Source organism: Barbus barbus (assembly GCF_936440315.1).
Source record: "Barbus barbus genome assembly, chromosome: 10".
NCBI lineage: Eukaryota > Metazoa > Chordata > Actinopteri > Cypriniformes > Cyprinidae > Barbus > Barbus barbus.
The window spans coordinates 10,660,647-10,686,995 of NC_136738.1; the positions used below are offsets into that span (position 1 = coordinate 10,660,647).

General features: G+C 39.0%; 1 protein-coding gene across 1 annotated transcript; it reads right to left on the reverse strand.

The window, feature by feature from the left end:
• Positions 1-872: 872 nt before the first annotated feature.
• Positions 873-5,111, reverse strand: LOC306876128 (nuclear receptor subfamily 4 group A member 2). The gene is made up of 7 exons (XM_079427083.1): positions 4,971-5,111; positions 3,929-4,797; positions 3,496-3,625; positions 3,154-3,317; positions 2,589-2,791; positions 2,284-2,462; positions 873-2,189 (listed from the first exon to the last, which is right to left on the reverse strand). The coding sequence occupies exons 2-7, from the start codon at positions 4,793-4,795 to the stop codon at positions 1,933-1,935; spliced, it is 1,800 nt and encodes a 599-aa protein (XP_079283209.1). The 5' UTR covers positions 4,796-4,797; positions 4,971-5,111; the 3' UTR covers positions 873-1,932.
• Positions 5,112-26,349: the final 21,238 nt, after the last annotated feature.

The window sequence follows — 26,349 nt, forward strand, 5'->3', positions numbered from 1 at the left end:
TTATGTTCAGACACATTTAAATGACTTTTAAATGCGCTATATGATTGGCTTACTTATATTTTCTTCTTCAACATTTTATTACGAATGCAAGCAGTAAAGCTTTCTTCATTGCTTTATCCTGAATTAAATTTAGAGAAATGCATTTGGATGAAAAATTACGCAGTGCTTTAATTGCTCTAAATGTTACTCAGAGCGGGATTCCAAATTTTACACATAGAATTTAGATGCATTATTATTACATTATTATATTTTCATTCATCGCTCTCATTTTACTCACTTACTGTAACGGATTTAATAGTTTTCTAACACCTGTAGTTATCACACGTTCGACAACAAATAAAACAATAAATCATGTCTTCGAAAACAATTTTATGCTTTTGAATAACGAATATATTCTTATGTATTATATTTCTACTTCGATCTTTTTAGAGCGCAGAAGTCTTTAGAATAAATGGGAATACATTTTACGTTTTAAAAAAAGATGTTTTATTTTTGATTGTGTAGCAAACTTTCCAAATGCTTTTATATATACACTGAGAAGTGGAATCGCTGAAGATTATTTGTCTAGTATTAAAAAAAAAAAAAAAATAATCATCAAACAACCTGATGAATGGGATATATAAGAAACGCGCATTTCCCCGGATTCCTTAATTTGCATTTTATCTAGAGTTTAAATAGTAGGCTATATTCAGTATTTCTTAAAAAAAAAAAAAAAAAAAAAAATCACATGAGAAAAAAAAAATGGGATTAAATATAAAATAAAAAATAAACTTTTTTTCTTTGTTTGATTTCCTTGAGCAATGTAGGTTTTTAATTGAACAATTTCTGACCACACAATAATGAAATGTGATTAAGAGACACGGCTCCTGCATGGAAATGATTTAAAAGTTTTATTTGTAAACATTAAATATTCCTTTCTCGTGATATTTGATTCGGATTCGGAACCGAACGAGTTGCAGTATAGTTAGTTTAAACCATAGAAAAAGGCAGTGATGATCTTCACACACCTACAGGAATAGAAGATGGCAAATAAAATCACATGTAAGACATTAAACAAAGACGACGGTGATGCGTCTGAAATCATTTCAACTGCACCACGCTTTAACGGCAAACTCAAAAATAAATATATAAACGTTTATATTAAACAGCAACAATACATACAACACATACAAACGAGGAATGTCTGACAATTTTACAAACACCATGGGTCCCTTTTTATCTGTACAGATGATACTGGTTTTATCCACATGTGCCATATTTAAAAGTTGCCCCAATACTACGAATCTTTATAAAATCTAACAGACTACATAGTGTCCGGAATATAGAGTGTGTAATAGAGACAAGAGTCCTCTACAACATGCGTCTCCCTTCCACCTGACAGAGATACACAGGCACAAGTTATAAAAGAAAAAAAAAGTCTCTGTACAAGCTTTATACACATCATATAAATCACATAAATCTGTTGAATAGGTATATAGAAATGGTGTATAATACACTCTACTCTGTGATTTTCCATGACTACAGACGTTTGCAGTTAACAATGATTAGTAGTGGCGAGATATTTTTAATTGTTCAAAATTGGCATACTATTGACTAATATGTGTCTTTCATTATAATTTCTCATATTATTATTTACTTTCTTCCCTATTTTTACATTTTTTCTCTGTTCTGAGATACTCAGTCGCGGTATTTTTTGGTGGGATAAAGGGGCAAAATAACTTGCCCATGACAAAAGTTATTATTATCATTATTTCGCGTGGTGTTTTCCAGGCTTTATATTGTTGAATCCTTTTTTTTCCGAAAGCGCACGTCATTTGGCAATGGTTGGTGGATAAAAAAAAAATCTGACTTTCAGTTTTCAAGAGAGTCAGTGGAAGTTCTCTGAGGTTGTTTGAAATAGTTTTTTCTCTCTCTCTCTCCTTTTCTCGCTGTTTAAAAGGGCAGAGTGTCAAGAAACAGTTTGTCGATTATTGCTGGCGGTGGGACCAGATCTTCTAATTTTAGGTAGAAGATGCGCTGCAAACCCTGTGTGCACAGTGTGCGCAGTTCAGGCAGTTTACCCAACAGTTTGGACAAATAGTTTGGACGATTCAAGCCGCCTCCATTGAAGGTGACTTGGTCTTTCAGACAGTTTACTATCTTGTTTTGAAGGTCCTCCACTCTCTTGGGTTCTTTCAGTCCGTGTCTCTCTGCAAAATAATAATAATAATAATTCGCTTATGAGAATATAACATAAAAAAACTGTTTCCATTTTCTAAACAGTGTAATACAAACTGATCTCACCTGTGACCATGGCTAGGGCGGCGATGCATGAGAAAGCAGATATGTCTAAATTCATGTTCTGGAGATTAGACGAGAACTCCACTATAGAGTCAATCCACTCGCCAAATCCACGGACGCACTGCAGCCTGTGCAGCACCACTCCGTTACAGAAGATGAGTTTGCCTTCCATCGGGTTGGACCTGAGATTAATGACAAAGCAGCCGTTAATTACTTTGCCTATTAAACGGGGATTTAAGCGGCTCCTAATTATTGCAGAGCCAATAAAAACTGAAGCAGCAAAGCCACCTCTCCAGGGGCCTCGGTACCTGTACGCCAGGCGCAGCACGAAGAGCTCCAGGAAGGCAGACTCGAACAGCAAGTCCTGGTCCGGTTTAGGCAGGTCGGTGAACCCGGGAATCTTTTCTGCCCATCCGCGGATGATCTCCATGGATCCGGTGAGGAGGTCGTAGAACTGCTGGATGTGCTGTGTGTCATCTCCGCTCAGTTGGTAGTCTGGGTTGGCTTGGAACTGGAATTTAATTTAAACATGACTTAATGAGCTCCCTTAAAATATATAACCCGTGAAATTGCAAAGCCCATTTCTAGAAGGGGGAGAGTCCCCCCCCCCCCCCCCCCCCCCCCCTCTTTAATTTAACTTGTGTCTGTATTTCACTGGCTTCTTTCTTGCAAAAGCAATTTAGAGAGTAAAATATGCCATCCTTAAAGTGCTGAAAGTTTATAATGAAACACTGTATGATATTAAATTCCTAATATTGGTTGTGTCAGATTGGCGCAGGAAGCGCATCAAGACTCACATGCGCATTATTTTACTTTCTTCTTTTAAAGCCTAAAGTGATGAGTAAAATTTTAGATGAATGAAGCATAACGCACTCTGGTGTAGTCGAGGCTGCTCATAGAGGGGTTGGAGTCCACATGAGCCCTGACCAGAGCGCTGATCAAACTGACGGGCGGAGAGGGGGGAGAAGACTCCTGCGGACTTTTGGGTTTGGAGGGTAAACGGCCTCGCCGACCCTTTAAGTTGGCGGTCCGGACAACTGTCAAAACAATACAAGACTGTTATTATCAAGTGGCTGTTATGCTAGTTGTAACGTGCATATACAATTCAGTCAGCGATAATTGCAGTTGCGCGCTTCTCTTCTTTCCAAGTGCGACGCATATTATAATGAACAGCCCTTATAAGACGCACAGACGTGTGTACAAAAAGCGATTTACCTTCTTTCACCATTCCGACCACCAGGCACTTCTGAAATCGACAATACTGACATCTGTTTCTCCGGCGTTTATCCACAGGACAGTTTTTATTGGCTAAACAGACATATTTGGCGTTCTTCTGTACTGTACGCTAAATCAAGAAAACGGGACAGTAAGATTTAATTTATATAGCATACAATTCAGAAAAACTTTTCACATTTTAACATCTAAGCAAACATTGAGTTTGTTTTTGGTTTAAATTACCTTTAATCGGATATGCGACTAACAAGTGAACAAAATAAATACTGACAGAAAAAAAAAGAAAAAATACGCTAACGCTCATATGACAGTTGCTCATATGTCTGATTAGGTCTCATCAGATAAAACCGATATAAGGCTGCAACAAATCTAATAAAATAATAATAATAATTCAAATATATATATATATATATACCTTAAAGAAGCCTTTGCATCCTTCACACGTTCTGACTCCATAGTGCTGGCAAGCCGCGTTGTCCCCACACACCGCGCACAAACCTTCGCTGGACGGAGATCCTCTAGACGGGGGTGACGGCACCTGAGTGTCCATCAGATGATGGCCGTGACTGAGCTGCAGGGAGTGCGTGAAGGCTATTCCCGCCTGTTTCCTAATGGCACTGGGCACTGCGAAACTCTGGCTGTCCAGGGCTCGGTGCGCTCCGGGACTGTCGTGCCCCATGGACACGTGGAGAGGCCCGTCAAAGCGCATCTGACAGCTGGAAACAGGGGTTCCGGGTGGAGACTGCTTGAAGGAGAAGAGGGAGAGCCTGGAAACGGGGTTCTTTCGCTGATCTATCATATGCGTGGTCATATAGTTCTGATGAAAAGTGTGCAGGGAGCTGGGGTCCTCCCACATATGATTGGGCTGAACCTGGAAATTCGCCGCTCCCGGAGCGTGAGGTGAGGAAGGTTTGAAGTACATAGGCCCGGAGTGGGCCATCATCTCCTCTGACTGCGGGCCCAAATGGCTCTGCTGATGGTATGTGTGCATCTGGACTTCCTCCACTTTGATGGAGGACTGTTCTCCAGAATGGGGCACCTGGTAAAGACAAGGCGGCTTCACGTCATAACCGGTGTTGTAGTTGTCCATGAAGGTGCTGAAGCTTGGCAGAGAGGTGGTGGCGGCAGTGATCTCGGTATTGGTCAAGTCCATGCTGAACTTCACAAACTCTGGCGTGAGGAAATCGCAGCTGTATTCTCCGCTGGTGTGGTAACTGTAGCTCTGAGACGCAGGACTCGCGCCCTGCGGGGATGAGCCATACTGAGCCTGGACGCAGGGCATGGCTGCAAAAACACAGCAATCAATAAAAAAACAAAGACATAGCCGCATGCCCATCAAAACATGATTTGGCACTGATTTCAGCTTGCATGTAACTTAGCAAGATCGCTTTTTACTATTCAACATATATATATATATATATATATACACATTTTTTTTTTCTGCTGAAGTAGCCTACCTTCAGTCGTGAGACTGTTCCTCTGCAGTTCGCGGTGAAGGTGATAATATCAGGTGAAATTTAATACTGGGGCTCAAGACAAACGAGTCAGCTCTGGATTCTCCCTCTGATAAAACACACAACTTTCACTTGATTTTGCATCACATTTTATTAGTTCTGTTACATAACTACACAAAATTCTAGAGCTCAATTAACTTTGAAATTTTAAACAGACTTTCTAGCGCCGTATCAGGACATGTATACGTGATGGGGCGAAAGTTTAAGGATTTGCGCGCCGCGTTTGTTTATTTGTTTTACTCTCGAGTTTAATACTCTTAATAAATGCATGTCTGAATAAACACAATTTCACACAAGCGTCTCATGCAACGACTGGGTAAAAGTTTATTTCACAATTCAGCTCTACAGAAAAACAGCAAATCAATTTCTATAAAACCTGCAGAAATCATCAAACAACATTCAACGACTGCTTAAAACAAACATGCCATAGGATTATTTTTGCACTGCTCTTATAGAAAATGCCCAAACAGACAAAGAATAAAAAGAAAGGCAATGACATACCTTAGTAGACCATCAGTAAAACTATATTGTATCCATAAGGTCGTGATGCAGAACATGTGTGTAAATGTCCAGTACGGCGTGTGGTTCGCAGAGCGCGGAGCTCAACACTGGCATGTAGAGCTCTGTCTGCCAATGTGTCTTTGTTTATGTGAGACCCACGTGTTTGAGTTCAGTACGTCATCTGCGTCATACGTGAGTAGAACCAATCAGCTGCGATACTCTTCTGCCAATCTGAGGGCTGACTGACTGACTGATTTCACTGAGATCTGCTGTAGTTTATATTCCCCATCGTCGAATAGCAATTTACCTCTGTTTTGTAATATACATTTCAGTACGCATAGTACACTTTATACATTCACATGTTAGGAAATTACAAGTATTACATTCGATTAGGGTCGGTTTCACATTAAACACTGACAAAAAAAAGGTAACAATAATAGAATTGTAAATATTTATTTCCTTCTCATTCTAATAAAACTGTTTGTTCAATATTTGTTTTGGTAAAGCGTGTTAATCTAAGCCTAAACAACAAGTAATAGGGGTTGGAATCTTGGAGCTATTGGTCATTGTATTGTACACTGCAAAAGAAGCATTAGAAATGAAATAATAAATAAACTGATAAAAGCTACATTTCGACAAAGATGACTTTAAACAGGCCATGCTGGCCATTTGTTTGACTAAACCCAAGACAGCTAAGCTTTTATTAAACAAGAGCTTTCCTTTTAAGAAACCATAGTACCATATACAGATTATTTAACCCTGCGTCTATGTGTAGGAGACTACAGTCATTAGAAGAGGGCAGAGGAGGGGATTCTCACAGTCATTTCCATTTAAAGGTAAAAAGATGGGGAAATATATCAGGAACTGGCAAAAGAAAAAAGACTGTGAAGAGGTCTAGAAACAGAGGTCACTTCCCCTCAAAATCTTTGCCATATTGTATCTGAATACAGTTGTTACTGTTATTTGAGACAGGTCTCACTCAACCATCATGGGAACACCTTCTTTCCAATCCTGCACCTCCGAGCCACCAGAAACAATTTCATGGCCTTATGGGTAAAACCACAGTATGTAAAAAAAAAAAAAATCATTGCTCAGTCCCTTTTCTATGTAAACAGATACACAATTAAAGTTTTAAAGCTCTTAATACAGCTTCCAAAACTGAACTAAACCACTGTGTTTTTTTTATTTTTTTCCAAATGGGGGTGGCAGTCTCCTCTAGAGGACACTGTTGTTCACCACCCACTGGACAATAGTTTTGGATTATTGTTTTATGTTGTTATAACGCAAAGCAAATACAGTGCTGATCAATGTATTTCAGCCTTATGCAGAACAAATTAGATGTCGATGTGCGATTTAGCCATTCAAGGCTGACATGTGAGGACAAAACTATCCCATGATGTCCATGATGTCTAATTTAAAGATATGTCCAAAACTGTCAATCATGTTCCACATAGCAAATGACAGGCCAGCCATGTGCTCAACACCTGATTGGGTTTATAGCTATATCTAATGTGTTATACCCACAATACGGTCTGCTTTCATTTACCTTTTTAATGAAGGGAAATTACATACAATTAAGCAATAATTGCCCATTGGCTCATTTAATTACTAACTGCCTTATATATATGCATAGTTTAATCACTGCTCATGGGAAGAAGAGGCAGCAAATGAAGAGCAATCAAATTGGACTGAAGTTATTTCCCAATTATGACACATTGAAGAATGTGTGTGTGTGTGTGTGTGTGTGTGTGTGTGTGTGTGTGTGTGTGTGTGTGTGTGTGTGTGTGTGTGGAGGAAAGAGTTATGTATAAAGCTATTCTTACTGACGTAATTAACAGCCAACATGAAATTAACTTTTTTTAAGGAAGTACAAATAATAAGAACACAAACAAAAAGCTGTTTATTCAGCACTTTTACTTGAATATTGAGACAGGTGAAGCACCATGGACAGCGCCTGTGGTATTCTCATGTTGGGCAGTCTTACGTCAGTGTATAAAATCTAAGCTGTCTCAGAGTCATTGTGATTTAAAAATGACATGGTGATATAATTTTGAATAGTTTCCCTAATGTAAATATATTGATGTTTTATATTGAGTTTGCCGCCAAATTACTTGAGACAGGGAAAATCCCCTGAGGCAGACATTACTTATCTTCGCAGATAAAAACAGGATTTACTCCTAAACATTTTATTAATTCTTTGAAGCTGCTGTACTGTGTAGTATAATTTTCTCAGTTTTTCCTGAGATTGCAGTATAACCTGACTACCAGCACCAGATGACTATCAGCATCTCAGTATAAGACTGGAATTTGACAGTGTGTATTCTGTTGGCTTGAAAATCAGGGTATAGTATATTAACGGGCAATATATAAATACACTGTCTCAAATAACGTATATTTTTGAGTGAGAGAGCTTTGTCTTATCATTGCATGTTCCTGCAGATGCCTATGTGCTAAGTATGAAGTAAACCAACTCTCTTTGGAAATGTTTATTGACAGAGGCTGTAGACTTTTTAACAGACATTTGAAATTGAGCCTCTTACGGAGCCTATTTAGATAAGGATCATGTGTCCAGCTCTCTCCCTATGAGATAAGCAGCATTAATTTGGTGTCATTGGCCAACAGATGACTTTATGATTTTTAAAACATCACTCCACACTTGATGTGATTGAGCTTGATTTAGTGATGATGAAATCTCTCCAATTTTCATGCAGGTTTAGAAAGGTCAGATGTTGTTGATTGCATGATCTAATTCCTCAGTAGATTCATCAAAAAAAAAAAAAAAAAAATCCATATTTCTTGCAGTCTTAAAGCACCCCTTTTGCTCAAGGCACTGGTCTATGTCTTTTTTCCAATTTAAGATTCCTTCTTTTCAGGACTAAATGTCTACTTAATATGCTTTAATGTAAGTTTCGTAGAACAAGGGAGCACTCCATCATTTTAATGCACTTTTATATAACACACATTTAACTATTTAACCCTAATGAAACAGCTTGTATTACAGCTGGACGACTCTTCTGTGCTGTGATGAAGGTCCCTTCTCTTCTACCTCAGTAAAACTGTAAAACGAGACCCATCACTGTGGTGAGCATGAAGATCAGTCAGTGTTGAATATTCATGAATCAGTGTCATGACATGCCTTGTAATTGGCAGTAACATTAGTAATGAGTCTGCCGGCATCTTGTGAGTTCTTGCATATTCATGCCATGGGGCAATATATCCTAGTTGGGTTTTTTTTTTTTTTTTTTTTTTTTTTTTTGGCTTTGGCTTTGGCATTGGCATTGGCTTTTATTCCCTCCTTCTTGTGTGAAAATGAATCTCAAGTTTCTCAAGCTGCAGGTGGGCTCTTATGCCACAATCAATTGTTAAATTGTGCTTCAGAAAAAAATCACTGTCAGTCAGAAGGAAGATGAATAGTGCTGCTAGTCTAATTAATTACCCTCCAGCTTCTGCAAAGTTATTTTAGCCAATATGTGTTCATATGTTCTGCTAATTATAACAGTTTAGTTTCCATTTATCACTATATCATTCATCATAAATCACTCTTGACTGTTACAATAGCCAATATACATACATACAGTATATATATATATATATATATATATATATATATATATATATATATATACACACTTTTTTTTACAGATTATGGATTTGTTTCTATTGTGTTCATTATATAAACTTATTAACTTAAGAATATAGAGCTATACAATTAATATGACAACAAATTTCAAATTAAAAGAATTACGAGAGAAATACTTGAATTCATGAAATATATTTTGTTTGCACACTATATCTTGGCAATTCTAAGCATTTTTTTTTTTAAATCTCATCTGAAAATCTAAAGTGGTAAAATTACTAGGGCTTTTTTGGGGGGAAAAAATCAGAGAAGCTCTGAGATTTTCTTTTCAATTAAAATTATATGAGATATTAAACAGATGTTTTTATTACCTTATTTGTTTTTCTTTCCTATGAGGTGGCAAAGGATGTCAATGATGATGATTGCAATCACATTCAGTTGGCTTCATTTGTGTTTCCTGAATGTTAGTTATAAGTTATAGCATAAATAAAACCGAAAAGCAGTACAATTCAGTCATATAAAACATTCACTTTTTTATCTGATGTATGTGTTCTAAATAATGGATGTGAAGCTCATCTGTTCAAATGTGTGTAGATTGTATGAATGTCTAAACTGTAAAACACAACATGTTTGCTCCTTTAATGCTATGTTAAAGAGCAAATTCAAGCAGTTGATTGTGGAGAACAGTAAAATCACACTATTTTGGTAAGCAATATCATATGCATGTGGCATGCATATTCGTGATTAATCATGCTGGACACTCGTTAGGAGTGGGGGGGAAGTAAATAAATTAGCATGTGATTGATCATTCTTTATTTCTTTCTGCTGTCACTATTTTTTTCTCTGTCCTTCTGCAGAAAATGCATGATTTGTGTTCTGTTGAATCCATCATATAGAATATGAAGACTTGCATAGTAATGAAACACATTTATAAATGAATAGTGTCCCCTGAAGTCATGTGACAGTGAAATGAATGGCTAGTTGGTGTATGTGTTTGTGAGAATGGACACTGTCCCATGAGGGGCAGCACGCAGTGCTATACATAACACACAGAGGAATCTGTGGCCAGCCTACAGGATGAAGATACGCCTCTGATGCTGTCACATACAGTTTGCTTGGTGTTTTAGTTTGTTTTAAAGGTTTTTGCTTTAGGAAATTATGCTAACTCATAAAAATCTTTGGAGACTTATTCTATAAATCTTGTGAGGAATAAAGGCCTATGCATGATCATTGGCCCGTTGTGATTCTTGTCAAACATTTTCTGTACAGATAATAGCACAACACAGGAAAGAGCTTGGACATAGCGTAATAAATGAGCCTGTAACTGTAAAAATGAAAAGATACATTCAATATGGCTACTATTTTGGGTTCCTTAGGTTGACTGACTGGCGGAACCCTTTGGAAAAACTTTATGTACAGTAATAGGCCTACTGTCCTCATTACTGACAGTTATGCTCATAGGCTCGAAAACATGATTTTCATACATTATTCTACATATAGAATTCACGGAGCCAACACAATGAAAGGTCTAAGCTCCTTCTCTCTCTTTTCGCTCGGTCCGAGGTTTTCCTTATAGTCTTCCCCATTTGAGAAATTTGGATCAATCCTATTTGCTTCTTAGCAGCGAGAGCAGGATTTCGAGCGGCACTCTGTTTTGTACGCGTCCCTCTTGCAGCTGTAGACGGATGTTTTCTGAGCGGCTGTGGCGTAACGCTGCAGCTCATTGTGTGTTAACTGCTTGCAGGGCTGTTCGCGCAGGCTCAGCCGCTAAGTGGCTTCAGCCTCTTCCTCAGGAGGCCTCCCCATCGGAAGTGCTGGACTTAGAGGGATTTTCGTCTTCCAGAAAACGACAACGTGGCAGGGTATAGCCTGATCTCTGCGTTTGAAGTATAGCTCACTGGCTGTCCCAAATGAGACTTCATGTGATCATCTCTTCTGTTACTCCGTAAATCAATTATCTATGCTCGAGTTAAATGTTTCCTTAATATGTTTTTATTTGTTCCTTTTATATTCATTTCCATTGTCTAATATAGACAAATAGAGAGAGAGATTGAGGAAGGAGGATTTTGAAACTGTGCTCATCCCTCTCCTAATCCACTTTTTTTTTTCTTTTGAAATTTTTGGATTTCCATCTTCTAATCTTCTGGGAAAGCCAGAGGCTTGTTCGCGTCAGTGTCGCGTTTACAACAGTCTCTCGCTCACCTCCATCGGAAAATACACGTTTGCTTCTGTGCAGTCTTTCAAATGCTTTGCAAGTCTGAATTGTGAAAACTAGTTACACTTCATGCAGAATAAAGCTGGAGTCTGAAACCTCCAGATAAACGTTATTATTTCAACATTTAGAGATTTTTAACAGTCACATGTGCGCTCATACATATTAACGCATCCCGTTTCCCATGGAGATATGAATGCCCTCTCATATAGCCTACCCAGGTCCCCGGTTCGCCTTTAAAGCACATTACAGCGAGAGGAGAGATGCATATGAAAATGATATGTAATATATTCTAAACATTTTGTGGTGGTGAGAATAAGTAGCCAAATATCAAGCTGACGTTGATCCGGAGCTGGTTTCCCTCACTCTCCGCGGCCCTGGCAGAGCGGAGCGATTTCTCACCCGGGACTGGCAGCGCAAACACTAGCTTATTCACGGCGGGGTCCGATATCTACAGAAAGCCATGAAGGAATTAGATTAGGAACAGGTAAATGCTTCATTTTTTACCTCTCCGTTGACACTCATCTGGTGAATTCCTGGTCCTTCTGGTCATATTGCTTTATTTTCCCTCACGTATCATTTTTCATTCAAAAGAGGTCTAGACGTGTTCGTGTTGAATCAGTCGTGGGATATTTTTTTATACCTCCCTTCTTTTATTTATTTTCTCTCTCTCTCTCTCTCTCTCTCTCTCTTAAAGTTATTTCAAAGGATTCAGAGTAGCCTACTTTATTGGCAAATCAGAGAGAGCGAGGGAGAGAGAGAGAGAGAGAGAGAGGCCCTGTCATTATCAAGATGGGATTACTATAGAGTAATTATATCAAAGTAATAGAGGGCGATTTCAAGCATTCTGGCCTTCTTTTGTCTTCGCATTGTTAGGAAGTCAGCTGGGTTCAAACCAAAATGTCATAATTTTCTGTTACATTTGAAACGACCTGAGGTATCTCATTATTTTAGGGCTGTGTTTTATTTTCTTATCTGTTTGAACATACTGGGGTCTTGGAGGTGAATCAGAGAGGGGTCCAATTAGTGTGACTGCACACAGTGAGACTGCACACTCAGCACATAGTGGAGGAAGAAGTACAGGAGATGAGCACCAAGCACATTAGGCAAATATAGCCAGATATATTCATATGTTTGGCAAATTTCTCACTGAAATAACACTCCTGCAGTGGAGCAGATTTACGATGCATGCTCTAGTGGCTCAAAGTGTTCAGATCAGAGGACAGACTGTGCTGTAAATATGAAAAAGATCACCTGAGGTGTGGCAGAAGTGAAGCACTTTTTGTTACTTTTTTGGCATAAAAACTTTAATGCCTCAGGTTCAGAAAAAGCAACAGGACAACATAAAAGTTGACAAACATTTTAATCATTCACCTTCACAAAAGCCCATAATTTTATAGATTTTAAAAATAATGTGAACTTTGTATGCCCCAGCAAATCAGTGGAGCAAAATATTATTATTGGGGATGGGGAAATATTGGCATCTATCGTTATTCGTTTCGCTCCAACATTGTCATCAAAGGTTGTTGTCTTGTGTGTGTCATGTATCATTTAGTCACCTCAATGAGCAAGCTTGTTACACACTCCAGTACAGTAAGTGGCAGCATGCACCTTTAACATTAGTAGCCCAACAGCCCAGTAATAGAAGAATTAAACAGTGCAGAAATATACAATATGTGAGTTCAAATATTTGCAAGTAAAGCTGCAGAATGTTCTAAAAAGGAACACTGGGTTGATCGTTATTACTGTGACTTTTATCATGAATGTTGATAATATCTAGCTCTGCCCCTGGTGACACAAGTGGCACAAATTACACACAAGTCAGTGCTTTATTGAAAGTAATGAAATTCCTCCCAAATAAGCATAATGATTATTAATGTACGTTTCAATATGGAATAAGATTCATGTATTGGAGGTTAAACCTTGCAGGAGTTTCTTTGTGAAAGTGTGTCAGTAGTGATCTATCATTCCACCATCCATATCTCCTCGTCTCTCTCATTTTCTTTTTTGAGAGTCTAGGTTTGATTTGTGCCATCTTGCATCATGAGGTTTAATTGCATGTGACATTTCCATCCTCTCTTCTGGTATTTAAAGCAGAGTTCAGGTGTGCTTCATTAATGAGATGAGACAGAACTTCCCATCTGCACTCGCACCCTCTACACTGAACCCAATCCACTTTGTAGCCTAAAGGTCTCTTCTTGAATCTGTCACTCATGTAGGACTTTTGCTGTGATAAAGTCTCAGACTTCTCAGATATAGGTGAGCATCTTCTAAGATGAGATGTAACCTTTGACCCTCTGACACTGATCTGCCATCTGTATCAAAACTTTGACTTCAATTACAGCTAAAAACCTGTTAGCTGTAATTTATAGAGTATATGCTTGTAAGGATCATCCATAAACAGTATAAAAAGGAATTAAGAGGATCCCAGAATCAGTTCTCTTTCTCACTCTTTCTTCTGCTGAGCTAAAAAACAAGATATTTTGAAGAATGCTGATATAGGGATGTCTGAAATTGATGAAAAAAAAAAGATTTTTGTGTTTTTGTTTTTCAATAACAATAAATTAACAAAATTTAGCTGACTGTGTCTTTATGCTGGTACCTTGACTGGTTTAGGCCTGTCATAGATGAATTAGTATGACACTAAAACCGCCATTAGGTGGAGGCACGTCCCTTAGTGAGTGATTCATTAAATGATTCATTCAAACAATTTGTTCAAAAAGGCTGATTCAATTAGAAACGAAGTGTGGCTGTCTTTAGGAATGGATTATTGAATCATTGACTTAATGACTCATTCAAAGACATATTCATTCAGGGACGAAATACTATATAGTGTTGCTCTGAGACACACAAATGTTCTGCTCCGGCTTTGTTTAGAACTATATTTGTAGGCATAACAGAAGAACAAAAGACAATATTGTGTTTTAAATGTAACTCACTCAAAATTTCTTAATTTTGAACTCTTGTATAAAGTTGATATTACATTCCCAAACGCTATTATGCTCACACACTAATATTCAGGAAAAGGCACTCTTGCTTTTATAATATTACTTAAGTATATCATATTTTATAAATATGTAAAATCATAAAGGGATAACTTGAATTATGGGGCATTCTAACTGCATTAATAGATTTAATCACACAGAGAATGCTTTTGGACTCTTAAGACAGGCAAAGTGAGTGACATACTGTGAATATGCTTATATTCTCATCAATAGCTGCAAATAAAATAAAATAAAATAAGAACTGAATGAGAAATTAATTGTAGAGGAAAGACAGGTCAGTTTTTGTTATAGTTGCTGTCTGTGCATCCCTGGAAGGTGGTTTACCTCTGAGACCTTCACAGATGCAGAATAATATCCAATCCAGAATAACACAGAATCAAAGGAGAGGTCATTTAAACCAGAATCCAAAGATGCGTTCGCACAAATATTCTATTATATAACAAGTCACCATTCATTCAAGTAATTCAAAGATCTTTTATTTGTCACTTTTAATTTAGGCATCATCAAAATAACCTAGATCAATGAAGTCTATTGTTTTAAATCACAATAATGTGGAAACTTGTGCTCTGTGCACTGAAAAAAAAAAAAAAAGATACTATTTTTTTAAGGTATTTGGTTGCAAACTATTAATTTTTTTCAAATGTTTTTTTTGAAAATTAGTAAACTAAATTGATTTAATTGTAGCTAAAATAAACTGATTGCAACCACTTACCTTAAAAACAAAAAAACAAAAAAAAAACAATTAGTAAATTCAATTAATCTTTTTTTTTTCCTGTGTGAAACATTTAAACGAATTATAATAACTGCTATTTTAGGCTTTATATAATGTTTGCTAATGCTTTACTACTGAAAGTTACTAAAAAGTACACCTTTTATGTAATACTGGATTTATGATTTGATTACCTTTATTTGATTGTGATTTGTATATTGTATCAAGTAATTAATTTAAATGTTAGCAGCTGTGAAAAAGATAATATATTAATATAATGTGGGTCCAAATTATTTGTTCAGAGTTACAGTTTCAGGTTAGACAATCGGGTCATGTTTTAAAGTTTGAGGGAGACTTTATTCACAATGTAAAACCAGCACAGTTTAATGGCTACAGTACTGTAAACAAATTAGAAACAACAGTCTGCCAAAAAAGGCAAAAATAGCCAGCAGGCTGTTCGCTCCAACTGGTCCCTGAATCTCAGGAGTCTCTTGAGGCCATGAATGCTCCGTGTTGGCATCAGAAAAACAAAGCATATGTTCATTGTTAGCCTGGGTGTACATAGCATGTCCTGTTTGCTCAGGCTCTTTACCATTGCCCCAAACTACCAACTTCATTTCTCCGGGCAAGCTGTCAGCCCGCATTTGTAGCACGAGGATATGCGTATTCACAGGGCCGGGCAGAGAAGAGAGCAACGATCTGTCAACTTCACTCATTCAGCACAGAGGAGACATACCTGCCTCATTCTATGTATGTTTTTAATGTTCAATGATTTTTTTATTTCTGTTTGTCTTTACACCTGCTTTTGCTATGATTAAATCTTTATGTAACAATTATATTAGAGGAAATGTATTAATGTTTGCTTGGGCTTTGAAGAAAATACCATAAAGATCTCACTAAATGCATAAATGCGTGCACATTAAGGTTTTTTTAGGCAGATTTTTTTCTGTATCTATGATAATTATGTGAAGGATGATGATTGCAGTGACATTTCAGAGGTTGACCCTCTTCCTCAGTCTGAGCTCTGAATGCTGGAATTTATTTCTCTGAGGACATTTAGCAGACCAACACACTACTGTGTTTTCATTATGCAGTGAAGTACGAGACGTTGGAGCGTTCAGAAAATCTGTATGTTCAAGAGGGCTCATGCAGTACCTCTGTGCTTTTATAGAATGGCCAACCAAAAGGAATTGTGTTAAAATGCACAACATTATATATAATTATTCACAATTAATTAGCATCATGCAAATATTTTGTGATCATCTCCAGCTATCAGTGGAGATTAATTGTCTTTTTTTTCTCCCCTTTTGTCTGAAGAATGTGAGTGTACCTGAGATACAGTGATATGAGCAGTCAGCTCAGCCAAGCATCTCGCTTTGTGACTAGCACATATGAAATTCATCGTCACTAACATTTCTGTCATGTCACTGTGGAATCCCACCCTGATCTCTCTCGCACTCCACTGAGTTTGCTTACCTTCAGGAGGTGCAAATTATAGCAAAGGAGGGGGAAGGAGAAAGTGCATTTGGGGATGGAGGTTTCGGGTGTGGGTTCGGTACGTCTCAAGGAGTTTTAAGAGTCATTTTTCTTCCTTCAGTCAACATGACTATGTACACATCATTAATGTTGTTCTCAATACAATCTCTAACAACAACATGCCTGACTGTCATATTGTCTAATATTAATGATAAGCAGAGAGAGACATTTCACGGAAGGCAAGCTTGCATATTCCTTTACATTATTGTGAATTATTGCACCCGTTTTGCCCAGGGCTGAAACTCATCCACCGCGAGGCTCTTGTAGACGACACTCCAAATTATGTTTATGCACAGGATCAGTGAAGTGCTTATCCAGCAGAGAGGATAGAGGTACTCCACACCTTAATACATCATGGCAGCACACATGCCCCTGCATGTAATTTGTTTCAAAATTTGGCCTTTATATTTGTTGTGTTTTCTTGTTCTCTTGTCCCGTATTTCTGCCTTTTGTTCCGAAAATGACTTCAAGCGTATGGTAACATTAACCGGGGCCTACCAGTTACTTAGCCTCCGGTCGTTTTAAGCGTCTGAAGAAAAGCAAGGCGAAAAAAAAAAGAAAGATCAGAGGTTCCTTTGGCCATTTCATTCCCAGAGTGTAGCAACATCCTGAACCAACAACGAGGACTTACGCTTCCTTGGCAATTACAAATAGAGAGAGGGCTATTTCAGACACCAACATTAAAAGAGATTAATCATTTCAACGTTCACTCCTTTCTTTAAGCAAAGGATTATGCTGCAATAAATCTTAAGAGATGTACATAAGAATCAGTCCGTAATGAAACTGTGCTTTGTTCATTTGTCACCTTTTAAACCCTTTCATTTAAATTACAAAACTTGCGACCTTGTGCCAGTGAGTATAGATCTTTGGTATTTTCAGACCCAAAAGGGATTAATCCATAAATCTTGATGCGAGATTCCTCTCTTCATTAATAGTAATCCGTGCCAATATCTTCACACACACACACACACACACACACACACGCACACACACACACACACACACACACACACAGAGTGCCTGTCAAAGAAGGTTTTTTGACATAGATGAATGGAGGGAAGGGGTTGCCAGTGACACAGCAAATAATTATTTTCAATGATCAGTGCAGTCTCTGGCCTGTTTGTGCACCACCTCTGCCTTTATCTTGAACTGTCTCTGAATTAATCTCTCAGCTACCCACATCCTCAAACAAGAGCCAGGACACCGGGAAAGAGGAATCGGGGTCCCTTTTGCTTCTCTTCAAGACCTTAAAGTTTTTCTCACCTATAATATCACCAGTGTAACCTATAATTTCAGGAGTTTACATAAAGGTAATCACTTAATGTCTGAATGCTGTGATGAATTATTACCCAAAATACACATCCAATGCTCTTTTTGGCTTGGATATAGCTGGAGCTTGAAATGCTTCCCACCATTTGGAGAAGTTTTAAATGTTTGTGCATGTTCATCTGTGCATTCGAATCTCCCAGTGCATCCTATCTGGATGTATGTGCGTGTCACACATTTTTGTCTGTGGGAATGTGGCTGTGTCTCCGGGGTCCCTTCCTTCTCATGCTGTGGCTTTAAATGAGCAGGCCCTTTTCCTGCACTCTGCACTAGTATTTGTGCATTTGCCTGTGTATAAGTGATTGAAAGTGACAGGACCAGATGTGACAGATCGTTTCCGACACACTTCCATAGCACCAGTCAGTGTGCGGAGGGGTGAGTCACTCAGTCGCCCCGCTCCCTGCCCCCTGCAGGACAACACAAGAATGCATGAATGAATCTCTGCAGCGCACTCTCTGCTGCCAGGTACGAGGCTGCCATCACCAATTACACTGAAGAACTGCACCTCATGAACAGTCCCGACCCCTGCTGTGGCCAGGGGAGGATCTGCATAGCAGGTAAATGTAATAGAAAATAAGTGAAAGAAGATTAGTATTGCCTGGATTTCTAGCACTGGAGTTCTTTCAAAGCATATTGAAGGTGGGTCATTATAATGCCTTATTATGGACAGAATTCATATCATAGGAACATATCTTTTATTAACAAGGCAATCCCTCAGTGTCTTGCAACAAGCTCAATGTGAACTGCCCATGCAAGATGCCAGGTAGAAATCTTGAATGCAATATTTTTATTCTGAAATGAAGTCTCGATAGAAAGCAAATTAAGTTTAATTCAAGCTGAGGTATTTCACCCAGTGTTTAAAATATTTTTTGCCATTTATTATTAGAACATAAATTTGTTAGCCTGATTAGTCAGGTCTTTTATGGAGTGCTTTGAAAAGAGGAGTGCTATTTTCTTGGCACTCATTTATGGCTGATAACTAACCTGCTAGCTTTGAAGGGCCTCTAAAATCAGTTATCAGCATGAGGAAGTCCTGCAAAGCCAGACATTTGATTAAAGGCATGAAGTCTTTAAGTCGACAATTTAACACATTCTGGCCAGGAACTGTGTGTTTCAAAACAAAGCTTATATCCCAACCCGGTCTCATCCCAAGTCGTCACATATTGACGCTTGGTTTTTGCGTCGCTTTTTGACGCTCAAGGTACCCCTTTAGCGTCAGTTTTCGACGTGAAGGGAAGCGTAACTTTTCGGCGTCGATATGCTAACGCGCTATTGGGAATTGTATCGTCATAATAAGGTTGCCATTATTGCATATATGTAGGGGTGTGATTTTTGAATGTAAACAGTCAAAATAGTGACTTACCCAACCCCTGCCCCTAAACCTACCATCTGTGAAGAAAACGCAAGATATAGGAGGCAGATGCAAGTACTGGCATAATTTATTTAAAAATTATTAATATACGCTAAGTGTTTCCTATTTAAAAAAATTACGTTCCCTTCACGTCGAAAAGTGATGCTAAAGGGGTACCTTGCGCGTCAAAAAACGACACAAAAACCAAGCGTCAATGTGTGACGAGTTGGGATGAGACTGTGTTATATATCCCCTAGGAATCAAAGATCAAGAGACAAGGACCTTTGTTTAGTCCCACACTCTACACTGAAATATAGTGTAGTCGACCTTAGATTGACTCCTTACCCTCGAAAAATTTATTTATTATCCTTGGGTTTTTAACTGGTGTTTGTTTGTTGTTGTTGTTTTGTTTTTATTGATGGATTTGTTTTCTTCTTCAGATTTCTGTTAGTATTTTTTTAAGTGTTTCTTAAGTGTTTATACTTAAAAAACATTTGTATGGCTTTTTGTACAGCACTTGAACTCTAACTGTTCAGAGATATTCACCTGTTAAGTGACCAATCATAGTTTGGTTTCTTGGAAATATTTAAGGGTAGATAACCTTGAAATTGATGGTACCACAATAATAGACCAACAAAGCAAAACTTCAGATAAGTGGTGTCCCTAGCCTTTCTACAGTACTAAAACAAACAACAACAACAAAAATCAAAAACATTTGGAAATGTTTTGATACAATTTTGTTTTGTTTTTAATGCTGTTTTAGATTTAAATAGCTAAAAATCATGTTTAAATGCAGTGCAGAGTCATTTACAAGCTGCATAAGCAATACATAATTGCTTTGCTGTTGACAAAAAAACAGAAGACATTTGCAAGTTTTGTTACTTTCAGTGGGGTGTAGGTAAATAATCACCTCACCTTTTTGTTTTCTGTCGTCTAAAATACATTGGCCCGGTTTCACAGACAGGGCTTAGACTAAGCCAGTATTAGGCCATAGTTCAATTAGGACATTTAAGTAATTTTTATAAATCTGCTTAGGAAAAAAAAAAAAACATTACTGGTGTGCATCTTGAGACAAACCAAAGGCATTGATATATTTTAAGATCAGTCATTGCAAGTTTTTTTCAGTTGAAACAGCTCAGACTTACATTTTAGTCTAGGACTAGACTTGCCTTGTCTGTGAAACCGAGGGATTATACAGTATATACTGTATATTGACCGCTATCAGTTGACTAAGTGTTGGCACTGGTGTGCAAATCATTTGTAATTATTTGGAAACATCATGCAGGGCACACAGCTGGTGATGTTTATTGTTTTTTTTGTTTTTTTTTACCAATAATACAATATGTGTAAATTGATCAGTTTTGACAGATGGTCATCTTATTCACTTTCAAACGGTTAATTTTTATGAAATCTACATTTTATAGAATGGTGACATCTACCCCACAATTAACGCTTCTCAGTTAGCCTATCAGTACCGCTTTCAAGTTTATATCTTTTAAAAGTCATCCTTATAGAATTAGTGCTATAAAGATACTGTAGACATTTAATTTATTTTGAATATTTCATGAATAATCATGATTATATAGCTTCTAAGCAGCACTGATAGTTAAGTAGAAGAGTAGAAGAGCAGGCTTAGAAGAGAGAGATTCTTCTAAGATACTTGAAAATCCCCATAAGTACCTTGATCATACCTTCGTAGATCATTTCCATAAATAAGGGAACATTCCATAAAGAATCAATATCATCTTCTCATGTGCTTAGTATATCAAAGCCATTTCTGTGAAAGGTAATTCTGGATTCTTGCAATTCAGGTTACAACTCAAGTTACAATATAGAAACTGTTTAGCTAAAGAAAAAAATGCCTCTGCATTCCATGCAATGAATGTGAAAATTGATTTTACTGCTTCAAAAGAAAAAGAAACACACACATGCAGTCATACGCACATGTTGGGTTTCCATGTTTTAAGGGGACATTCCATAGATGGTTCTATAATAGTTTTATACTCTACAGTCTTTATTTTTTTATCCCCTTACCCCACCCCACATTTTTAGATAAAAAACAAACAAATAAACAAAAAAAAACATCATTCATCATTTATTTATGTTTCCTCATGGGGACCAAAAAAAAAAAAAAACTCCCCACAAGGTCTAAATTTAGTAGTATTACTATACCATGACGAACACACATACATATATATATATATATATAGATATATATAATATGTGTGTGTTTGTACTAGAATTTTAACATTGTAGATGCACTCAGCTTTGGTAAATAATAACTGTCTTTAAATGGCACATTTAGAATTACAGTGTAGATGCTCGATCAGGTAGATGACTAGTGAAGAGCATAATCACATGTGGTCAGTATAAATGAGAGGTGTTGTCCGTGTGACACTGTCTCATCGCATCAGTCTCCTTTTGCACTGGCATTGATAGCACCCTGCTAATGAACAGAGACACTATCAAACAGCACATTAGGAAATGTATCCCGTTCAGCTGTAGAAAGACTCCCACACACACACACACCTTCTCACATCGTCTCCCAGGCTGCTCTTTGACACACCAATGTGAGAGGGAAAATTAGGTATGTCTGTTGCCTATTAATTACAATCCTTTCCAGACTCTCCTACCGTTGCCAGAGAGCCAGTCCATTACCGTTGAGCTGTTAGCTGATAAATTAATAATCCGGCTTGTCAGCTGCAGTAGATGAATGGGCTGCAGTGATGGATGCTGTTTTCTTTCATAGGCCAAGAGTTTGATGTCAAAGCCAAATGTGTTATAAATGCAACTGGTCCCTTTACAGACGCACTGAGAAGAATGGATGACGATTGGATTTCTAACATCCATCAGCCCAGTGCAGGGGTACACATTGTCATACCTAGATACTATAGGGATGCTGACTGATCAAAACTTGACTTCACAAGTCTTTATAAAGCCTGTGTACTGCAGTTAATGGTTAATGTGGTACAATTCAGCAATGGTGGGCACATTCTAGAACTTTCTATCTTTTTTATATTTTTTTTCATAGCATTTATTCGTCTGCCAGACACTTATTCAAAGAAAGAAAGAAATAAAGAAAGAAAGTACAGGTCATACTGTAGATAGGCCTATATTTGAATGTCTGCATATTTTCTATATAAAGCAAATTTGTTTCTAATCGATAGTAGTTTAAGCTTGCTCAAACAGCATCTACACAATTTTCTTTATGATGAAGAAGACAAAGGAGAGTCCAAACAGGGGCCTGTTCTTCGTACGTCGCAAACTCAGTTAGCTGGATTTGATTGTTGCCGATTTCACTTGATCTTAGATCATTTGGTTCTTCGAAGCTCATCCTGGACTTGCTGTCATAGCAACAGTAAGCTTAAACGTAAGCTTAAACCTGCTCGGGAGCAGGCTTATTTCATGTAAACAGGATTAAATTGCATCTTTTTAAGCAAAATTGATACTTAATATCTGCCCCAGCCTACGTTATTACAAGAGTACCCTACTGGTCCAGGGACAATAATTTAAAATAAAAATAATAAAAATAAATAATTTGAAAATAATATAATAATGTTGTGCAGTCTACAATACTATAGACACAGACAGTTTTACTCATTGAAAGATTTATTAGTGATGAAATGATTACGTTATAATTGTATTGGAGTCTTACACACATGCTATACAGTTCATCTGAATCGTGCATTAATTTGAGTGGTGACAGCTATCATGGGAGTGGCTTGATGGAGCGCAGGAGATGCAGATAACTTGATCTTGACCCTTAAGAAACTTTAATTAATGCTGTCACATAACAAATCCGTTTCAAAGATACAATTAAATTAATTGCTAATTAAAACATTGAAGTAAACATGTAAAGTCTGTACAAATACTAGAAATCGTGAATATAAATTATTGGGAATCATGTAAAAAAAAATACAAATACATTAAAAACAGCTAGTGCACAATTAATTTGCCTATTATAACATTTATGTAGTTTTGTTCGTTTGTTTCCTTACAAAAGTCCAGAAATTTGTCAAGTTTTTCGTCAGGTGTCTTTTTTAATTATATGATGTCATTACGTTGATTTCTTGCCACCAGCCAATCGCTGCATTGCTGATCGTGATTTCGAGTAGGGATACATAGCCCCTTTTAAACCAGTGAGGGGGGGGGTGTCCCGGACCTCCCATGGGACCTCCCCCCACATACCACTCAAAAAAATATATATACTTGGGGGGTCCCCTGGTTTTTTAATAAAACTATAATACTTGAAACTTGAAGCTAGTGAAAATGAAATGAAAGGATTCGATTGCTGTATTAAATTTAGACAAAATTTTTCACAAAAATCACAAATATGATATTGATTTTAGCCTATACAACAGTTCAATAAACAAGAAGTTAATATTAATAGACTTACGTTTTAGACACCCTATTCCCTGTTTTTTGCTCTATTTCGCCAACAAAAATGCTTCCAAACACAGCCACAACACTGTTTAGCTTCTCTGAGCAACATGGGGTGTTTCGTTAAATCAACCGTTTAAATGATTCAGTTCAATCGCAATGACTCACTGTCACGGTTCACTCATTCATTGTTTCCTCCTTGTCCCGTGTATTGTCATGTGTGTGCGTGTAGTACGTGTGTGGGCGTGGCCGAGCAATCACCATTCACTACACTCAGCTGAGCCTCGTTAGCAGCACCAGCTGCAGCTCCTTAACTCACCCATAAATACTCACCAGTTTCTCCTCTCCTATGTCAGATCGTTTTGGATGTCTCCCTGCATTTGTTCTGTGACTTTCACGTTTCCTCCGTCCTTCGTCTGATGTCAAGGTGTTCGTCCGGTGTTGGTGTGTGTCTACGTTCGTGTTGGGGATTCCCACTCATCGCCACGGATCCGTCTCGTCACCACCACCCTGCTGTGTTGCCCATCCGTCATCAGTCGTCAGTCGTCAGTCGTCAGTCATCAGTCGTCATTACTTCCTGGTTGTCTGTTATCTGTCTGGCTACAATAAACCTTTGTTTCACCTGCAATCGCTTCCTCATCTCTCCGGGTCATGACAGAACGATCTGACCATCCCATGGAAGCGGCGGGCGCTTCAGCCACAGCATTAGAGACATTTATTTCGCAAAGCATCGACAGAATGAACTCTCAAGAGGCGAGCCTGAGTAACACTGGCAGTGCTATTCAGGCTCTGGTGACACAGGTGTCCGAGCTCACCCAGCAATTCCAACAGCTGCGAGCTCCCACTGCGCCACCCATACCACCCATTGTCCCCAGTCCATCTGAGGTACCCTTCCAGCCGGAACCTCGGCTGCCCGTCCCCGAGCTTTACGCCGGGGAACCCAGATTTTGCAGGGCATTCCTGAACCGGGATCCTTGCTGCACCTCGTTTCAGGCACTCTCCGAGGAAATGAAGCGAGTTTTCGATCGGGTCGTCGCCGGAAGAGAGGCGGCCAGAATTCTCGCCGATCTCCGGACCCTGGCGGCGGAGTGTCGCTGGAACGAGGAGGCGCAGTGGGATATGTTCCTGCATGGGCTGGCTGACCGCGTCCAGAGAGAGATCTACGTCCTGGACCTCCCCACCACACTCAATGGGTTGATAGACTTGGCCCTTAGAGTGGACGCACGGCTCGCCAGAGCGGAGCGATGCGTCCCGGCCAGCCGAGTCCCTGGTGGGTCTGAGAGTCACCGAGTCAACGACGGGGACGTGGTCAGTCCCACCCACGATCACGAACCCATGCAGGTAGGGCGAGCTCGGCTTTCCCGGGAGGAGAAGGAGAAGGAGAGGCGGAGATCCCAGGGTCTTTGCCTGTATTGTGGAGGGGCAGGTCACTTACGGGACAGATGCCCGGTAAAAGACCAAGCCCGATAGTAAGTATGAGGCTACTATCGGGTGGGATCTCCGCAGAGAAGACCTCATCCACATCATCGACCCTCCTTCCGGTTAGACTGAGATGGGGAACACTTTCACTCAACTGTCAGGCTCTACTGGATTCCGGGGCTGAGGGTAATTTTATGGACCAGACATTTGCACACAAACTTCAAATCTCCACCAAGTCCCTTACTCACAAGATTTCTGTTCACGCCTTCAACGGTCACGAATTACCCCCCATTTCCTCCACCACGGAACCCATCACTCTCATCACGTCAGGCAATCATTCAGAGACTATCTCCTTCTTAATCATGGACTCCCCCCTTGCACCCGTCGTGCTCGGCCACCCCTGGCTCCTCAATCACAACCCCAAAATAGACTGAAATCCGGAAATCCGTCCTAGCTTGGAGCAAGAATTGTTATGAGTCCTGTCTGGTGTCTGCCTGTCCGTTGATTTCTGTTTCTGTGTTTCAGGAGGAGGCGATGGATCTGTCTAACATGCCCGCGGAGTACCAGGACCTGAGGGAAGTGTTCAGTAAGTCTCGAGCAGCTTCTCTTCCTCCGCATCGTCCTTACGACTGTGCCATAGATTTACTGTCAGGTACGTCTCCGCCTAAGGGCAAGTTATATTCGCTTTCTGTTCCAGAAAGGGAGGCTATGGAGAAATATATTTCTGATTCTCTAGCTTCCGGGTTTATCAGCCCTTCCTCTTCTCCGGCGGGGGCGGGGTTCTTTTTTGTGGGGAAGAAGGATGGGTCCCTGCGTCCTTGTATTGACTACCGAGGGTTGAACAACATCACGGTAAAGAATACTTATCCTTTGCCGTTGATGTCTTCAGCCTTCGAGAGGTTGCAGGGAGCATCCATTTTCACAAAATTGGATTTACGTAATGCCTATCATTTGGTCCGCATAAGGAAGGGGGATGAGTGGAAGACTGCTTTTAACACCCCTAGGGGGCACTTTGAATACTTGGTCATGCCCTTCGGGCTGTCCAACTCCCCGGCGGTCTTCCAGGCACTCGTCAATGACGTGCTGCGAGATATGGTAGATCAGTTCATATATGTCTACCTGGATGACATATTGATTTTTTCTTCGTCTCTCCAGGAACATGTGCAGCACGTCCGGCGAGTGCTTCAGAGGTTGCTAGAGAATGGGCTTTTTGTCAAGGCGGAGAAATGCGCTTTTCATGCACAGTCTGTTCCTTTTCTGGGGTACATCGTGTCGTCCGAGGGAATGCACATGGATCCTGAGAAAG

Excerpts from the sequence above, each read along its gene's own strand:
- LOC306876128 (XM_079427083.1), bottom strand. The coding sequence starts at position 4,795 with ATGCCCTGCGTCCAGGCTCAGTATGGCTCATCCCCGCAGGGCGCGAGT. Across the intron at positions 2,792-3,153 it reads GCAGCCTCGACTACACCAGA|TTCCAAGCCAACCCAGACTA; the intron begins GTGCGTTATGCT and ends ATTAAATTCCAG. Across the intron at positions 2,463-2,588 it reads GTGCTGCGCCTGGCGTACAG|GTCCAACCCGATGGAAGGCA; the intron begins GTACCGAGGCCC and ends CATTAATCTCAG.